The sequence below is a fragment of the Medicago sativa genome, chromosome 3, assembly GCF_051527215.1.
Source record: "Medicago sativa cultivar Bolivia chromosome 3, Bolivia_mono, whole genome shotgun sequence".
In the NCBI taxonomy this organism is placed as follows: domain Eukaryota; kingdom Viridiplantae; phylum Streptophyta; class Magnoliopsida; order Fabales; family Fabaceae; genus Medicago; species Medicago sativa.
The window spans coordinates 28,554,769-28,573,943 of record NC_140751.1 but is presented as its reverse complement, the minus strand read 5'-3'; the positions used below and the strand labels follow the sequence as shown (position 1 = coordinate 28,573,943).

The window sequence follows — 19,175 nt, the reverse complement described above, 5'->3', positions numbered from 1 at the left end:
ATCTGGCTCTTTGCTTCTCTCTCAAACCAAATATATCAAGGACCTTCTTCAAAAAGCTAACATGATTAATGCTAATAGCATGCCCTCACCGATGGCATCTAGCACAAAACTATCTAAATTTGGTTCAAGTACAGTCTCAGATCCTACATTTTTCAGGTCAGTTGTTGGTGCATTGCAGTATGCAACCATAACAAGACCTGAAATATCCTACTCTGTAAACAAAGTTTGCCAGTTCTTGTCAAATCCCCTTGAAGATCACTGGAAGGCAGTTAAGAGGATACTTAGATATCTGCAGGGTACTTTACACCATGGGTTAATGCTTACACCTGCCAGCTCTATTGAACCTATAGCAATCAATGGTTTTTGTGATGCTGATTGGGCTTCAGATCCTGATGACAGAAGAAGCACATCTGGAGCCTGCATATTTTTGGGCCCCAATCTAGTTTCCTGGTGGGCAAGGAAACAGACCCTTGTAGCTAGATCTAGTGCAGAGGCTGAATATAGAAGCCTTGCACAAGCTTCTGCAGAGATTATTTGGATCCAGTCTCTTCTCAAGGAATTGCAAATTAAGAGTAAAATTCCTCATATCTATTGTGACAATCTCAGTGCAGTTTCTCTTGCTCACAACCCAGTCCTGCACTCGAGAACCAAGCACATGGAATTGGATATTTTCTTTGTGAGAGAAAAGGTTATAAGGAAGGAACTGAATGTCTTGCATGTGCCTGCTCAAGACCAGTGGGCAGATGTCTTGACTAAGCCTCTGTCCACTTCCAGATTCCTTTATCTTAGAGACAAACTGAGGGTTTGTGACACCCTCAGTTTGAAGGGGGACTGTTAGAATAATTAATCAAGTACTTAGTGGAGATATTGAAAAGATTGTGACTATTTAGTTTTAACTCCACTAGTCATTGTATTGATTGTGTTGATTAATCTTCCTTATTAATTAGGGGTTAACAAGGAGACTCCTACTACCTATATAAATGTACATTCTCATCACATAATATGATATAATAAACATATTTTCAATTCTAATAAGGGTTTGTGGAGAGAGATGGAGATAGCTTTCAAACTGAATAAGGAGGAGAGTAATTGCGGCGGTGATGGATGGAGAAGGAGGTGAGTGGTCGCGGTGGCTGGCCGACGGTCGTGTGGTGGTTGTCTTGTGGATCGATTGGCTTTGTTGGTTGGGAGAAGAAGAGAGTGCGTTCTTGCTTCAGCACCAGATGAAAGAGAAACGTAAAACCAAATGTAATTGAAAAGGAAAATATTACTATTAATGAAGGGTAAAATCGTAATTTCCAGTATATAATTATTATTTTTTTGGATGAGGTGGCGGTGGTTCCCCCTTGCCACCCCCCATTTCCGCCACTGCGTATAAATACTTATTAACCGAGTTTGATGAAAATATGACAATGATGCAGATATTCTATGAATTAAAGACCAATATGTAACAAAAAGAAAGAAAAAAACTTAACTAACTTGTTATAATCATATAACTTAAAGGACCACAAATTATATTTGACCAAATGATAAAGTGATAAACTAAAGACATATAAAAATATTACAAAATGACAAAGATAGCATTAATAATATAAATAAGAGGATATGTTAAGGCATAAGATTTGATGCAGTCATAAATAACTCGAGAAGTCCACTATAGTTTTCACAAAACATTCAAACAATGACAGAAGTTCTTGTTCTGGTATTATTTTCTTCCTTGTAAGACACATAATGATGAAAGTGAACTACTCTTCTTTACCCTTCTTGTCTGTTCCATCTTTCAGAAACCGCGAAAACCAATATGCAGAAGACTTTGGGTGCCTAGTGAGTCCATTTTTGTAATCTATATAGACCAAACCAAAGCGTTTGGTATAACCTTGAGCCCATTCGAAGTTGTCCAGTAATGACCATGCAAAGTATCCTCTCACATCTGCTCCATCCCTGTGCATTCAAACGATATACAATACTTTAGACATATTTGATTAAGATTCTTATTCTGCTTTCAAGTGCAAATACTTTTAATCCATAGCTGTTCTAGTGAAAACGTTATTTTGGTAATTATGTGAAATTTGTATTGTGTCCCTTGATTTTTTTGTCTTTATTGAAAATCCTGTATGGAGAAAGATATTGTTATTATTTTTAAAGGTCATCATGTCCAGTTAGTACACAAATACTTTAGGTACACCACCAAACAAGTTTCTAAACTTTCAATGTCATTTCTTTCAGAATTTATTAACTGTTCATCGAAAATTTTTAATTCTGAGTTCTCGAAGTTATATTGTTATAGTGACAGACATATAGATAACAAACAAGGGTCAAAGAAAGCACTTCAGCATGCAAGAAAAGAGGCATTCAAAACCCATATTGAATAAAGTGAGATTATTAGGTATAACCATAGTATATATAAAAAGGAGGGATATGCATCTAGCTACCAGATTACTCATTAGTTGATGATATAAACAGGATTAACTCAGGTGGTTCGTGTGTGAAGAAAGTCAAAGGGGAAATCTTACTTCATAGCCTGCGCAACTGATGCCACGTATCCCTTGAAGTATTGAACCCTTAGTTTGTCATCTAGCATCTCATGTAATGGCAAGCTATCATTTTCTTCATCATCCATACCTGTCAAATGGAAATACAGCCCGAGAGATGAGAACAACTTTATAAAGTTTTGGTCCAGTCATATAAAAGTTATAAATCTTCCTTCATCTACTTAATTATTTATTGGTTTTAGTTAATAAAATTATCCACCCTTCCATCAAATTCTTATGTAATTCAATGTGGCATTGTTTCACTCTATCGTTCACTTAGTTGAATTCCTTGCCCGTCCTGATATTTTTCAGGTTTTTCCGACTTAGAATTCCCTACCCAAGCTTTAAAAGCGCTACTTAGGCCATATCTCTACGCAATGTGGGACTATACCCACCCCTCATACCCAACACAATGATGGTGTTTGAGCCTGCAATGAAGGTTTTGATATCAATTGGTATTTTAATCTTCCATGATTGGTCAGTTGCAATAAAATGGCGAAGATAGCAACACCAACATTGCAGGGTTTCCTCGAGAGTAGTTAAGGGACTAGTTCACAGCCAGCCAAACTGGATGCCAAGTATGGAGTCACCTAGACAATGTCTTTCTCATTGGTATTGCTTGTATATATAGAGGTTACAAGACTATACAGGTAGTAAATAATTACATTTAATGAGAACAAATCAATTTATGATTTGTGTCCTTATTTCTGGGAACAAACTAATAAATATAATAGAGAGAGAAAATCAACTTCTTATTCACAAGGATCCCATTACAAGGCATAACACTTGAGCCCCATGTTAGATGTATGGGATTTTGATGCAGGGCTCAAGATTCGTTATTTAGTAATCCATAATCTTGATCATATATTCCTCTTGGAGCTACATTTTTGGTTTGAGTAATTATTGACTTGTGAGTCAAACAATTCTTAGGTGCTATTACACAATCAAAGGTAACATTTGAGAGATATATGAGAACAAGACATATAATGGTTCTTTTCCATGTTTGGAACATATAATACACAATAGAAGGGGTCAACAGGTAAGAAAGGTGATAGATTTTGGTTCTACATAAATGGGTGGAACCAAAGAGACTAGAATAGAACAGAATATGTAGGAAAAAAAGTTTTACATTTTGGCTTTACAAAAAAGACTGGAACCAAACAGAACATGCAGTACTGTTCCATTCTATTTGCATGCCACACACCAGAAGTTTCAATAAAGATATATGCTGGTTCAATCCCTATTTGTTTTCTCTAAGGAAAAGCAAACGCACGTACCGTTCTCTGTGACGTAAATAGGGGCAGGATATTTTTGTGATACATAATTAATAACCTTCCGAAGACCCCAAGGAACAACATATAGCCACTCTGATGCTGCCTGTATGCACACATAACATAAAACTTGCATGTTACGCCTTGTATATATATATCAAGAAACACTGGGAGGGGGTGGGGTGGGGTATACCTTCTCACCAATGAGCTGACCATCTTCCCATTCAACTGTGGAAACATAGCTAAATCAACACGGAAAGTTCACTTTGAATATATAGTTTCAAAAATGCTTCAATATTCAATTTTTTACCAATTCTCTCCATCGCCTGTGCGTTGTAGTAATAACTTTCTCCAGGTTCTGTCACATGTGAAATTAACCTTGTTGTATAGTGATTTAGACCAATAAAGTCTAAAGAATTCAAAAGAATTTTTTTATCCTCCTCTGAGAATTTGGGAAGCTGGTCTCCAAGTCGTTCACGCATAGTTTCAGGATACTCTCCATAATACAGTGGATGCAAGAACCTGGGTTAAAAATATATTATCGCATAAGCATGCATCTTACGCCAAGGTTAGATATCACCTCAATCTGTAATTTCTAGTGTTCATGAGCATTAAAAAAAAACTAGTTCAGTATGTCGTCATTATTTTGTGGCGTTAAATACAAAAAAAAAAATAATAATTAAAAAAAAAAAGGATAGTACCCAAACCCACGCATTTTGCTGATTTGAGTAACATCATACAGATTTCTCATGATGGTGCTCCATCAAAACAAGATTTTCATAAAATGATTGCTATTGACTATTTTGAGAATATATCAGCCAAAGTGGTCTGTATACGTTGTAAGTTTGTGTGTCCACAAGTGTTGATTCATTTATACCAAGTAAAAAAATCTATGAAACTGTTATGAAAACTAATATCTAAAACAAATGTATAGGAAAGTACCAGCCAATCTGAAAATCTAGGCGTCTAGCAGCAGCGGATTTATCTTCAATCTTATCAGAGTTAGGCTCTGACCATTCACAGTCTACAACCAGCCCCACTTGTCCCCCTTGCTTATCCTGGAAAACTGAGACAACATCTTAAAGAGAATAAAATCTTACTTCACGTATTGTGCAGGCCTTATAAGGACCAGGGATGTGGGATAAACACCACTCTCATGCCTAGGATTGAATGTTTCGTCCATGGACAAATATGGTTGGCCCAATAACAAATCTATGATAGGTTTTAATAGCGTTGAAGTTATGAGTTTTAGATAAAAAGAAGAATAAAATGAAATATATATACGGTGTAATATGGTATAATAAACTTGATAGTAGTGTTTGACCTTGTACTTGCTTCGGTAAATGGAAACAGCTGCTGCATGAGCCAAGATTTGATGATGTGCTGCTAAGTATGGCTCTACTGATCTATTTTCACTTCTTCCAGGAGCAAAAATTCCAAGATCATACCCATTGACTGCGGTTTGAAGGGGCTCATTGATAGTAATCCAGTTCTTCACTCTATCACCAAAACTTGCAAAGCAAGTTTCTGCATAGACTGCAAAGTATTCTCTGCCACACGCAACATATGAACACACCACTCAATAATAGAATATTGGAAATCAATTCACATCATGATTTTAAACATTTTAATCAATTAAAATACTCAGCAAAATATTTAGAAGTGAAGTCCTATAACAAATTAAATAGATAAACAAAATGGTGGGCTTAGTATGAGCATAATCAAACTTGGCATCAGACGCTTCCTAAGGAAGCTCTATGACACTATACTACAAGGCCATTCGAGTGAGTATACACAACTGTTGGACTTAAAAGAAGCGTATACTTTGGTAACAATCACGACTCATGAAATTTCACTACCTAAGAAATAAAAAGTATGAAGACTATGCAAGTTTAACTTTTCCATTGGGAGTATTATTTTTGCAATGAAGTACATGGCCACAATATTTTATAGCTAAGATAAAATTAGAGAGAAATATAGAGATATAAAAAGAAAAATTGTGCTCTGCAGGTTTTGAATTAGTCCTTTTTCCTAATTCTGAAACAATATTGTTAATAAAGTCAGGTGAGTCCACAATTATGAAGTGACAACACATCACAAATACAGAACTAAATGGCAATGAATCAGTTAGGAACAATGTTATTCAAAAATTGGGAAAGTATAAAAAAATAAAATAAAAAAAATAAAAAAAAACTCTCCTCCAAGGGTTTTCCTTTCTACAACAGAGTCACTACTCTATTTACAAACTTTACAATGTTCAAAAGATGTTCTCTTATTTATATACATACTCTCTATAAAAAACTCAACTAACTAACTAACTAACTAACCAACTAATAATAACTATTAACAGCTCTAATTTCTCTTTATTCTATAATCCTAACATGTTTCCATACTCATCATACACATCCACTTTCATTTTCATACAACTGAAATATTAAAAAAAACAGATATGATCACCCATTTTAGCTCAACATAAATAAACCAGTACACCATAACCTTTAATACTTTCAAGCACATCATACAAATCAAATTTTTCATTATCTGGAAAGAAATATATAGTAAAATAAAATAAAAAAATAATAGTTAATTAGATGATACCTACATTATTTTTTTATTCAACCATCCTCCCATTGACTCATCAAGATGCAGTGGAAGATCCCAATGGTACAAAGTTACATAAGGTTGAATACCTGCTGGAAAGGAGTAACTTAATATATACAGTTGATAGAAGAGATAAAAAACTAAGGTAAAGTAGTTTTATACAGACAATACCTCTTTCTAGAAGAGCATTAATAACGTTGTTGTAAAACGCTATCCCTTCATCATTGACTTTGGTTCCTAAGCCATCTACACCCATAAACCATAACAAAACATACAAATTACTGTAAGTACCACATCTTTAATTTCAATAATTTCAATAATAACTATAATGTTTTTGGGGACAAGGGAAAGTATGTTGTTAGCCTCAACATCATAGCTCAGAAAGGATGGTATGGCATAAAATTAGTAAAAATAACACTAAAAGTAAACTCCAAAAGATAAACTAGCTAAAAGTCGTATTGTCATGTTCTCAACAGTTCCAGTGCCATCTCCTATATTAGTCGACTGCTTGTTTAAGGTATCATCATTTCCATCTGTCAGTGCGTGTCACATTTCTCATTGGATTCCAAATGAAGCACAATAAATGTGTAATATCCCACTTTTATGATACGATGATTTATCTGTTAACGATAGAGTGAGCGCGTTTAAGACTAAGGGTAAAATAGTAATTGCGCACAAAAGGACTATTTAAGGACTTTTGGTCCAAAATTATCACACAATCTTCTTCACTTTCTCTCACTAGGGTTTGATAGAAATTTTGCTCTCCCTTCTCTCTAGAAATCGGTCGTCATCATCATCCTTCACCCACAATTTTGCTTCCTTTTCTTCTCTTTGGAATCAATTATAAGATGGTTAGGGTTTATGGTTTTGGTTAGTGAAGTGTTGAAGCAATCTTCTCTTTTCTTCTCTACACCTCTTTCCACTCATGATCCTCCCTTAATCCTTTAAGAAGTTAGAATTGAAGCAAGGATAGGGTTTGGTGCTAGTTGGAGACAAGTTGGAAGCAAGCTTCACCAAACTTTCATCTTTCAACTAGGGTTTTGAGCTTAGGGTTTGTTGTCAAGAACTTGGAGTTGTGTGCATATTCTCAGGTTATTTCAAGGTGAGTTCTTAGATAGATCCTTCCCAAGGGTTGGTGTGTTGTTGTGGATGAGAAGTTATTTTGTTTAGGGTTTATACATATCACTATTTACCCCTTTTCATGTGATGCTTGCTTTGCACGCAAATACTTGCTTTACAGGCTGTTTTTACAGGTTCTTATGCCCTTTAGGGTCATATTATGCCTTGGGATATTTGTATATGGGGATTTTTGATCAAAAGCACCATTTCTGGTGATTCTGGACTGCCAAAGCTCGCCTCGCGAGTAGGTTGCTCGCAACGGCGAGCTAGAAGGCCGGAAGGGGGTGTTGCTCGCCTTCTACTCGCAGCTGCGAGTAAGGCAGCTCGCCTCGCGAGCTCATGTACTCGCCACGGCGAGTGAGTCAGTGCATCAGTGCATTGATTGCTCGCCTCTTGCCCCACTGCCGTTCTTCGAGCTGTTTTTCCTTGAGCAGTCCTTTTATTAAATGAACCCCTCATAACAATGTCTTGAGGCATAGGCTTTCCAAGGATTTCTTAGAAGAAAAGTAGGAAGCAAGTATTTGTTTTGAAGGTAAAGCATAACATGAGAAAAAGCTAAGTTAAGAATGGGTAGCAAGCTATGCAATAGGATAAAAAAGAATGAACTAGAGCCTTGACGTAGTCGTCAAGAACTAGAACGTTAATCAAGATTATAATAGGTTAAAAGTGCGAAGAATGACTTTCTACGCTCATAAACTTGTACGATTTTTACCCCAAGGGATCGATCAAGGATCCGAGTTAAAGGAATTTAACTCATATGGTTATGGATTAATCATTCATGTATGCATAAGATTATGATTAATACAAGATGTAGGTGTTCGTGTCTCTCGCTATCCACGTCAGGGGGATATGAGAGGTTCTCGACTCAAGGGGAACGATTCAAGCCGTAAGGGACCCGCACGACACCTAGGGAGTCCGATGTACGTACATCGGTCATGATGGGAGTGTACTCGGGGTTACTCCACCCGAGACTCTCCGTAAAACGAATCAAGATAATGTTTGATTGTTCAACGCTAACATAATGATTTAAATGAATGTATTCATGCATGATTATGATATGATGTTAGATAGAATAATTATAAAGGACTGCCAAGGACGAACTTAAGTTACCCTATTCGTCCGGTATAGGTTGTGCCATGATTTGATTCATGCTTAGGCTTAGATGCGTTTAGCGCATCTTAGCGAAGCGGTACTAGGAACCCTCGACCGCCATGGCACGCATGATACTAGCACGGGTCTAGTATGCACGACCGTCAATGGTATATGACCACACACGTATAATCAACCGATAGGTTGTAATGTAGACACGTGATAACCATAGTTTTTCCCCGAGGTTATCACTAGCCTAGGGCTAGAAAGAACTCACTGAGGCATTATGTCTCACCCAACTCACTATTTGTTCAGGTTCACAGGTTTCGCAAGGAAAAGGTAAAGAAAAAGTCTTGGATTGATCGTGACTTCATGGATTCGCCTTGATGTATATTAAAGATGCCTATGTTATATTATGAGACGAGTTGTAATAATTTAGTGTATATAATCCATATGACAAACTTTTGGTGTGATAATGTAACATAGAAACTTTGGAATGTTGATGTTTCTAGACTTACGACTTGATGCCGTTTTCTGTTTGTAATATTAATGTATCCAATATCAGTTTTAACGCTTATTTGAATATTCTAGACACTTTCAAATTTAGGCGTTACAATTTGGTATCAGAGCAGGTCGTTCCAGATCGTGCCTTGGGTTATTAATAATACAATCTAAGTAGTCGTTCATTTGTGTTTAGGATATTTGTCCTCATTGTTATATTGGGTTGAAATTGATCACTTTGACTTAAATATGACAGTTAGAGCGAAAATGTCTGGAGCACGAAGGGGACGAGGCCGGCCAAGAGTTAATCCGAATGTGGAGGAGAATGTTAATCCTGATGCTCAGATGTGGGCACAGTTGATGCAACAGAACCAACAGATGATGCATATGATGCAGCAGCAGATTCAGCAGAATGCTCAGACACAGCAGCAGTGGGCTGCAAATATGCAACAAGGTTCGGGTGTGAATCATCAGCCCCTTCCACCACCTCCAGTTGTGGGGAATCCAACTTTTCGAGAATTTAACCGAAATCATCCCCCGGAGTTCGATGGTAGCGGTGAGCCACCTGAAGCTAAGAGGTGGATCAAACAGATGGAAAAGATTTTTCTGATGGTTCACTGTACTGAGGAAGATAAGGTAGTTTTTGCAACGAATCAATTCCGAGGAGCAGCGCTTGATTGGTGGGAAACTGCTCGGCGTAGGATGGAGAATAATGGGTTAGAGTTGAACTGGGAGAATTTCAAACAAGTGATGAAAGAGAAGTATCTTCCTTTGTCATACAAGGTCAGGAAGGAGCAGGAATTTCTCCATCTGAAGCAAGGTCATATGTCAGTGACAGATTTCACGAAGAAGTTTGAGGAGTTATCTTATTACTCTACTCACAATGAGTATGCGGGTAATGAGATGTGGAAAGTTAATCAATATAAGTATGCTTTGAGGGGAGAACTCTATGTTGTAGTAAGTCAGCAAAGGGTAACAGATTATGATGAGTTGGTGCATAACAGTTTGGAGGCTGAAAGAGGTTTTGATAAGGCAGCTAGAGAAGGTTCTGGGGCAAGTGGAAGGAACAGAGGTAACTTTGTCGACAAGTATCATGATAAGTTGAAGCCTAAAAGGGTTCTCCACAAAGGGGAAAATATTCAGGTTCACCCAGGAATAATCCAACTTGTAGGAAGTGTGGCAAAGCTCATCAGGGACAATGCAGAATGGGCACTGACAACTGTTTTGCATGCGGACAAGCAGGGCACTTTGTGGCAAATTGTCCAAATAGAGGAAACAAGGACAAGGGTGTGAGTACTACAATGAGTAAAGGTAGAGTATATTCTCTTGATGGTAAGAAGGCACAGGCAAATGAAGACTTGATTGGTGATACGTGTTTTCTTGGTCATAATCCTGTTAACGTTTTATTTGATTGTGGTGCATCATGTTCTTTCATTTCATTTCAATGTGTCGAAGCTCTTCAGTTGTCTGTACCTTCTTACCATCAAGAGAATAACCTTCCTCATCCCACACGAAAGGTACCTCTTTCCCCGTGAGACGAGTTAAAGGCAAAGCGATTTGAGAAAACTTCATGATGAAACGTTGATAATAACCTGCTAGTCCCAAAAAGCTTCTAACTTCTGAAACATTCTTCGGCCTTGCCCAATTTTGAACAACCTCAACCTTTGATTGATCAACTGCTACACCACCCTGAGAAATAACATGGCCCAAAAATTTGACTTCTGATAACCAAAACTCGCACTTACTGAACTTTGCAAACAATTGCTTCTCCCGTAGAATATCCAACACTATCCTTAGATGCTGAGCATGCTCCTGCGGATTCTTAGAATAAACCAGAATGTCATCAATGAAAATAATAACAAACTGATCTAGATAAGGTTGAAAAATCCGGTTCATATAGTCCATGAAGACTGTTGGTGCGTTGGATACTCCAAAAGGCATAACCAGGAATTCATAGTGTTCGTAACGCGTTCTGAAAGCCGTCTTGGACACATCTGAAGATTTAATGTGTATTTGATGATAACCCGATCTAAGGTCAATCTTTGAGAATACTGATGCTCCCTTAAGCTGGTCAAGTAGGTCATCAATCCTTGGCATGGGATACTTGTTCTTAATGGTTACCTTGTTCAACTGACGATAATCAATACACAGCCTCATGCTGCCATCTTTCTTCTTGACTAACAAAACTGGTGCACCCCATGGAGACACACTAGGTCTAATGAAATGCTTCTGAATAAGCTCCTCCAATTGAGTTTTCAATTCCTTGAGTTCTAGGGGAGACATTCTGTAAGGTGCTACTGACACTGGTTCGACTCCCGGAATCAAATCAATCGAAAACTCAATTTCTCTTTCCGGTGGCAAGCTAGTGATATCAGCAGGAAAAACATCCAGATACTCACTTACATTAGGAATATCACTTGGACTCAAATCTGACTCTGAAGTCATGGTGAGCATAACATAAAAACCCTTATCCTGAGCACAAATAAATTGAGCCATCTGATATGTGTGCTTAATCAATTCTGACAAGGCTACTCCTTCCACCGTATCACTAGTTGGCATGTAAATACTCTTTTCTGCACACCCTATGTATACATGATTGGCTGACAACCAATCCATGCCTAATATAACATCAAGTTGCTTCATCGGAAGACACACTAAATCTATATAATACGTCTTACTAGATACGGTGATGGGACAATTCTCACAAACATAATTTGCTACAATACTTCCATCAGTAGCCGTGGTTACTTTCATAGAGGGATTTAATAATGAAACAGACAACTGAAGAGCTTCGACACATTGAAATGAAATGAAAGAACATGATGCACCACAATCAAATAAAACGTTAACAGGATTCTGACCAAGAAAACACGTACCACCAATCAAGTCTTCATTTGCCTGTGCCTTCTTACCATCAAGAGAATATACTCTACCTTTACTCATTGTAGTACTCACACCCTTGTCCTTGTTTCCTCTATTTGGACAATTTGCCACAAAGTGCCCTGCTTGTCCGCATGCAAAACAGTTGTCAGTGCCCATTCTGCATTGTCCCTGATGAGCTTTGCCACACTTCCTACAAGTTGGATTATTCCTGGGTGAACCTGAATATTTTCCCCTTTGTGGAGAACCCTTTTAGGCTTCAACTTATCATGATACTTGTCGACAAAGTTACCTCTGTTCCTTCCACTTGCCCCAGAACCTTCTCTAGCTGCCTTATCAAAACCTCTTTCAGCCTCCAAACTGTTATGCACCAACTCATCATAATCTGTTACCCTTTGCTGACTTACTACAACATAGAGTTCTCCCCTCAAAGCATACTTATATTGATTAACTTTCCACATCTCATTACCCGCATACTCATTGTGAGTAGAGTAATAAGATAACTCCTCAAACTTCTTCGTGAAATCTGTCACTGACATATGACCTTGCTTCAGATGGAGAAATTCCTGCTCCTTCCTGACCTTGTATGACAAAGGAAGATACTTCTCTTTCATCACTTGTTTGAAATTCTCCCAGTTCAACTCTAACCCATTATTCTCCATCCTACGCCGAGCAGTTTCCCACCAATCAAGCGCTGCTCCTCGGAATTGATTCGTTGCAAAAACTACCTTATCTTCCTCAGTACAGTGAACCATCAGAAAAATCTTTTCCATCTGTTTGATCCACCTCTTAGCTTCAGGTGGCTCACCGCTACCATCGAACTCCGGGGGATGATTTCGGTTAAATTCTCGAAAAGTTGGATTCCCCACAACTGGAGGTGGTGGAAGGGGCTGATGATTCACACCCGAACCTTGTTGCATATTTGCAGCCCACTGCTGCTGTGTCTGAGCATTCTGCTGAATCTGCTGCTGCATCATATGCATCATCTGTTGGTTCTGTTGCATCAACTGTGCCCACATCTGAGCATCAGGATTAACATTCTCCTCCACATTCGGATTAACTCTTGGCCGGCCTCGTCCCCTTCGTGCTCCAGACATTTTCGCTCTAACTGTCATATTTAAGTCAAAGTGATCAATTTCAACCCAATATAACAATGAGGACAAATATCCTAAACACAAATGAACGACTACTTAGATTGTATTATTAATAACCCAAGGCACGATCTGGAACGACCTGCTCTGATACCAAATTGTAACGCCTAAATTTGAAAGTGTCTAGAATATTCAAATAAGCGTTAAAACTGATATTGGATACATTAATATTACAAACAGAAAACGGCATCAAGTCGTAAGTCTAGAAACATCAACATTCCAAAGTTTCTATGTTACATTATCACACCAAAAGTTTGTCATATGGATTATATACACTAAATTATTACAACTCGTCTCATAATATAACATAGGCATCTTTAATATACATCAAGGCGAATCCATGAAGTCACGATCAATCCAAGACTTTTTCTTTACCTTTTCCTTGCGAAACCTGTGAACCTGAACAAATAGTGAGTTGGGTGAGACATAATGCCTCAGTGAGTTCTTTCTAGCCCTAGGCTAGTGATAACCTCGGGGAAAAACTATGGTTATCACGTGTCTACATTACAACCTATCGGTTGATTATACGTGTGTGGTCATATACCATTGACGGTCGTGCATACTAGACCCGTGCTAGTATCATGCGTGCCATGGCGGTCGAGGGTTCCTAGTACCGCTTCGCTAAGATGCGCTAAACGCATCTAAGCCTAAGCATGAATCAAATCATGGCACAACCTATACCGGACGAATAGGGTAACTTAAGTTCGTCCTTGGCAGTCCTTTATAATTATTCTATCTAACATCATATCATAATCATGCATGAATACATTCATTTAAATCATTATGTTAGCGTTGAACAATCAAACATTATCTTGATTCGTTTTACGGAGAGTCTCGGGTGGAGTAACCCCGAGTACACTCCCATCATGACCGATGTACGTACATCGGACTCCCTAGGTGTCGTGCGGGTCCCTTACGGCTTGAATCGTTCCCCTTGAGTCGAGAACCTCTCATATCCCCCTGACGTGGATAGCGAGAGACACGAACACCTACATCTTGTATTAATCATAATCTTATGCATACATGAATGATTAATCCATAACCATATGAGTTAAATTCCTTTAACTCGGATCCTTGATCGATCCCTTGGGGTAAAAATCGTACAAGTTTATGAGCGTAGAAAGTCATTCTTCGCACTTTTAACCTATTATAATCTTGATTAACGTTCTAGTTCTTGACGACTCCGTCAAGGCTCTAGTTCATTCTTTTTTATCCTATTGCATAGCTTGCTACCCATTCTTAACTTAGCTTTTTCTCATGTTATGCTTTACCTTCAAAACAAATACTTGCTTCCTACTTTTCTTCTAAGAAATCCTTGGAAAGCCTATGCCTCAAGACATTGTTATGAGGGGTTCATTTAATAAAAGGACTGCTCAAGGAAAAACAGCTCGAAGAACGGCAGTGGGGCAAGAGGCGAGCAATCAATGCACTGATGCACTGACTCACTCGCCGTGGCGAGTACATGAGCTCGCGAGGCGAGCTGCCTTACTCGCAGCTGCGAGTAGAAGGCGAGCAACACCCCCTTCCGGCCTTCTAGCTCGCCGTTGCGAGCAACCTACTCGCGAGGCGAGCTTTGGCAGTCCAGAATCACCAGAAATGGTGCTTTTGATCAAAAATCCCCATATACAAATATCCCAAGGCATAATATGACCCTAAAGGGCATAAGAACCTGTAAAAACAGCCTGTAAAGCAAGTATTTGCGTGCAAAGCAAGCATCACATGAAAAGGGGTAAATAGTGATATGTATAAACCCTAAACAAAATAACTTCTCATCCACAACAACACACCAACCCTTGGGAAGGATCTATCTAAGAACTCACCTTGAAATAACCTGAGAATATGCACACAACTCCAAGTTCTTGACAACAAACCCTAAGCTCAAAACCCTAGTTGAAAGATGAAAGTTTGGTGAAGCTTGCTTCCAACTTGTCTCCAACTAGCACCAAACCCTATCCTTGCTTCAATTCTAACTTCTTAAAGGATTAAGGGAGGATCATGAGTGGAAAGAGGTGTAGAGAAGAAAAGAGAAGATTGCTTCAACACTTCACTAACCAAAACCATAAACCCTAACCATCTTATAATTGATTCCAAAGAGAAGAAAAGGAAGCAAAATTGTGGGTGAAGGATGATGATGACGACCGATTTCTAGAGAGAAGGGAGAGCAAAATTTCTATCAAACCCTAGTGAGAGAAAGTGAAGAAGATTGTGTGATAATTTTGGACCAAAAGTCCTTAAATAGTCCTTTTGTGCGCAATTACTATTTTACCCTTAGTCTTAAACGCGCTCACTCTATCGTTAACAGATAAATCATCGTATCATAAAAGTGGGATATTACAAAATGAGGGTAAAATATGTGAATGCGCTGCTCCTTAATTTTGATAAATAACACTTTTCTTCTTAACAACTCATTTAAGAAGATCTCAACAGCCTATTACCAGTTTTACAGCTTAAGAAGATGAAATAAAATTTGAAACACCTTTATTTTTGGCTTTAAAGTTTCACCTGAACTCTTCATTTCATCTTAAGATTAATAGTAGGGGTTCATATCTAATTTGACTATGATACTAATAGTGATAAATAAAAAAGAAAACTAATGATTTTTTTAAAAAACTCAAATGTAGTTTGACAGACCAGGGATTATTCATAGTAAATAAAATTTAATGTACGTTTGAGAAATAAAAATTAACTTCAGAATTCTTTCTAGAATGCACTTAACTATTGACTAGAAAATAATATATTGTATTTTAATAGTCCGACTCTTCCTTGGACTCTGATATGCAGAAACTTTATAGCATCAAGTTGTAGACAGAAACAATATCAAACAGGACGAAGAACGTCAGCAACTCAGCAACCTAAAATTAATTTTTTCTTCAGACAAGATCGTTCCCTCCCTGGAAAGACTTAATCAAGCATTTGATAAATTCTTGTAGACAAATTTACGAGCCAACAGAGGCAAATATTAACTATTGACCAATTAATGACGAGACAGAGGAATTGATAAAGCTTCAGGCTTCATGATCTCGTGGACACAGAAATAATTTAAATAACAATAAACCATATGGAGAGCATATATATTTAAAATTCGCCACTAATAACATACCAGGGAAAATACGAGACCAAGAAATTGAAAATCTGTAGGCGTTAAAACCCAACATGGCTATAAGATCAATATCTTCCTGTTAACAGAGTTACATAAAAAAGTTAAAATATGAAATTTACACGCTCGGTATGATCTTGACAGTAAACAGAAATAATATACAAGAATAAAATTGACTCAATATGATATTCTCTATGAAGTATTTGGCTTGAAAAAGGGAACTTGAGAAAAGGCATTAAATTGAAGAAAAAAGAAACTCAAAACACTTTATAATGAAAGAAAACCAGTCCCTTGAAATGAATCATTGCATATGCAATGTACTAATTTCTAACCCAAAATGAATCCAAAAATACAATACATACGACTACAAAGACGTTTCCTCACTTGGTACGATCAGATACGTAGATTAAACGGAATCATATACAAAGATAATAGTTATGCAAAAGAAAGATGGACATCGAAAACATTAAAAAAACTGAAAGATATTACTGACCAAATACCGATGATAGTGATCAACTGCTACATCGCCATTGCTTTTGTCAAGTATTTTTCCTACAAAAACAAATAGCACAAAATAAGTAATGAAGCATCATTGCATCGAGTAGCACCATTTGAGTAAATGATAGTGAAGGGTCTGACAATTTATTATTGAAGAGACAGTTCTCATACCTTCGGTGTGTGTAAAGGCATCCCATATACAAGGACCTCTACCACCCTCATTGCTAGCACCTTCTATCTAGAAATAAGCAACAATCAGTTAGCTGAGGTTATGTTAAAGTAAGAGACTCGGCAGCATATCATGGATCAATAATGTAATTCTTTTTCCAATGGCTTCAAAATTAAACCCTCTGATAATTCTGACAACCTAAACATTGAAGTATACTCTACCAAAAGTTGTGTTCAAGTAAAAAACTTTAGAACTACTTACACAACATAAAAATAGAAATTTAAGTAACATCACATCAAATAAACAGCAACATTAACTCCTTATATGGGCATCAGTTAAACAATTTTGAAACCAAGTGAACTCATGTATAAATTTAAAATTTTTATTGTATACTAATTCTAACAAAAGAATAGGAAACATAGCAAACTGTTGATAGGTTTGAATAACACAGAATAGATTGTCTAAGTTCTGTTATCTGTATCTTTGATGCAGGTCAAAACTAGAACAAAAAATAAAAATAAAAGCAGTATCATCTTGTTCCACTAGAGCTGCCTTAACAAAGAAAGAGAGCAAGAAGCAAAGAAATTAAGGCTAGTTCGAATCAACATTCGACAAAGTAATAAATAACCAACAGCAAAACTTCAATTTCTCGGGTGAAACAAAAAATAAAAACTTCAATTTCGGGATCAAGATTCCTCAATCCAGATCCTTCAATTCATAAATTATTAAATAATTCCAGAAATATTGAGCTTAGTGAATGTTGAATCAAAATCGGTCTCACTAGTTCAGAATTATTAATACATTATTAAAACTTTCATATACTGTGGGTCTGGTCGAATATGAATATAATGGTCACTAATGCACTGACTGCGTGAATGTAGGAATATCTGAAACACAGGGAATCCATTTTCTCAATTTCGTCCCTAAACTAACACAATCATTCTCCAATTTGGTCGCAAACTATAGAAATATAATAAATAATGAGTAAGCCAACAAATTAGTCCCTCACTTTGTAATGTGCTCTCAAATAGATTCCTTTGATTATGAATATTTCAAAAAAGTCTCTAGTGACAACATAGTTATTATTTCTCAATTCAATCGTAATTTTACAAACAAAAAACATCATCAACAACATTATAAAACAAGTAATCAATGGATTTTTTTTTTGTCAGGTAGCCTAGCGGCTAGAAATTCACTTTTTTTAAAGTGAATAAGTGAGGTGTCTAGGGTTCGAACCCCAACATTTTAAATATATAACGCAATGTTCCTGCCAACTGAGCTAAACTCACGGAGACAAATAATCGATCGATTTTGTGTCAAACCAAAACAAATAATACATCTACGAACTTTAGTTTGAGAGCGATGAATTTAGACTTACGAACTTATAAATAAACATTCACATAAGCACTTTTTAACTAAGCTTAATGGAAAGAGGGTAATAGTGCAAATATTTTATGACTTAAAAGTCTAGGTCCACAGTTTTGTTAAAAGAAAAAAATAACTAAAAGGACTCTGGATGTATTTGACCTATAAAATATTAAAAATGTGTTACAAAGTCGAAGACTAATTGGGTGATTCATCAAGTTAGTATCAAACACCAGATCATCGAAAATGCATAGATAATTTAGAGATCAAATTGAAAGTTTAGCGAATAATGAATTTAAGAAAGTTAGCTGCAACAAAGAGAGTAACAAAAAAAAAAAAAAAAGATCGATACAGTGAGTGTGAGAATCTGCATTGATGACGTACCTGATAAGCAGAAGTGGCGACTCCAAAGACGAAGTCGGAAGGGAAGTCAGTGCGTGAGACTTTTTGTTCTTTCGAAAAACCGTTCTCTCTCAGAAATTCTTCTTTCTTTACCATTCTGAAAACCGAAATGGATCACTCAGTTACTTTACGGTTTCTCCCTTTTTTTCACTGATCGCAGTGATTCTACTTTGGTTCACTATTTTTGTTATGAATTAACATAAATGATGTGAGAGAGGATCTATCATATGGAAATTGTCGGGTACCCATATATATAGCATTTTTAATTAAAGTGGGTTTTTATGACTCATTATTAGTTTTAAAAGTTTTCCCAAGTTATAAAAAATTTTGATAACCAAATAATTTCAATCAAGTTGTTTGACGAATTTTTCAAGAAAATCTGAATTTGATGTTTGAGTTAATAATTTTTTGTCAAATTTTATTTGGGATAATAGTCATTTTGATCCCTGAATGTGTGAATGTGTAGCAAGTGCAAGTAGTCACAATAGTCCTTTAATGTAT

General features: G+C 36.9%; 1 protein-coding gene across 1 annotated transcript; it reads right to left on the bottom strand.

Moving 5' to 3' along the window:
• Positions 1–1,559: 1,559 nt before the first annotated feature.
• Positions 1,560–18,898, bottom strand: LOC146936933 (beta-glucosidase 42-like). Its single transcript, XM_085751488.1, has 13 exons — positions 18,657–18,898; positions 16,910–16,976; positions 16,734–16,792; positions 16,244–16,319; positions 6,575–6,649; positions 6,405–6,492; positions 5,127–5,352; positions 4,745–4,860; positions 4,113–4,324; positions 3,996–4,030; positions 3,809–3,908; positions 2,514–2,622; positions 1,560–1,941 (listed from the first exon to the last, which is right to left on the bottom strand). The coding sequence occupies exons 1-13, from the start codon at positions 18,768–18,770 to the stop codon at positions 1,746–1,748; spliced, it is 1,473 nt and encodes a 490-aa protein (XP_085607614.1). The 5' UTR covers positions 18,771–18,898; the 3' UTR covers positions 1,560–1,745.
• Positions 18,899–19,175: the final 277 nt, after the last annotated feature.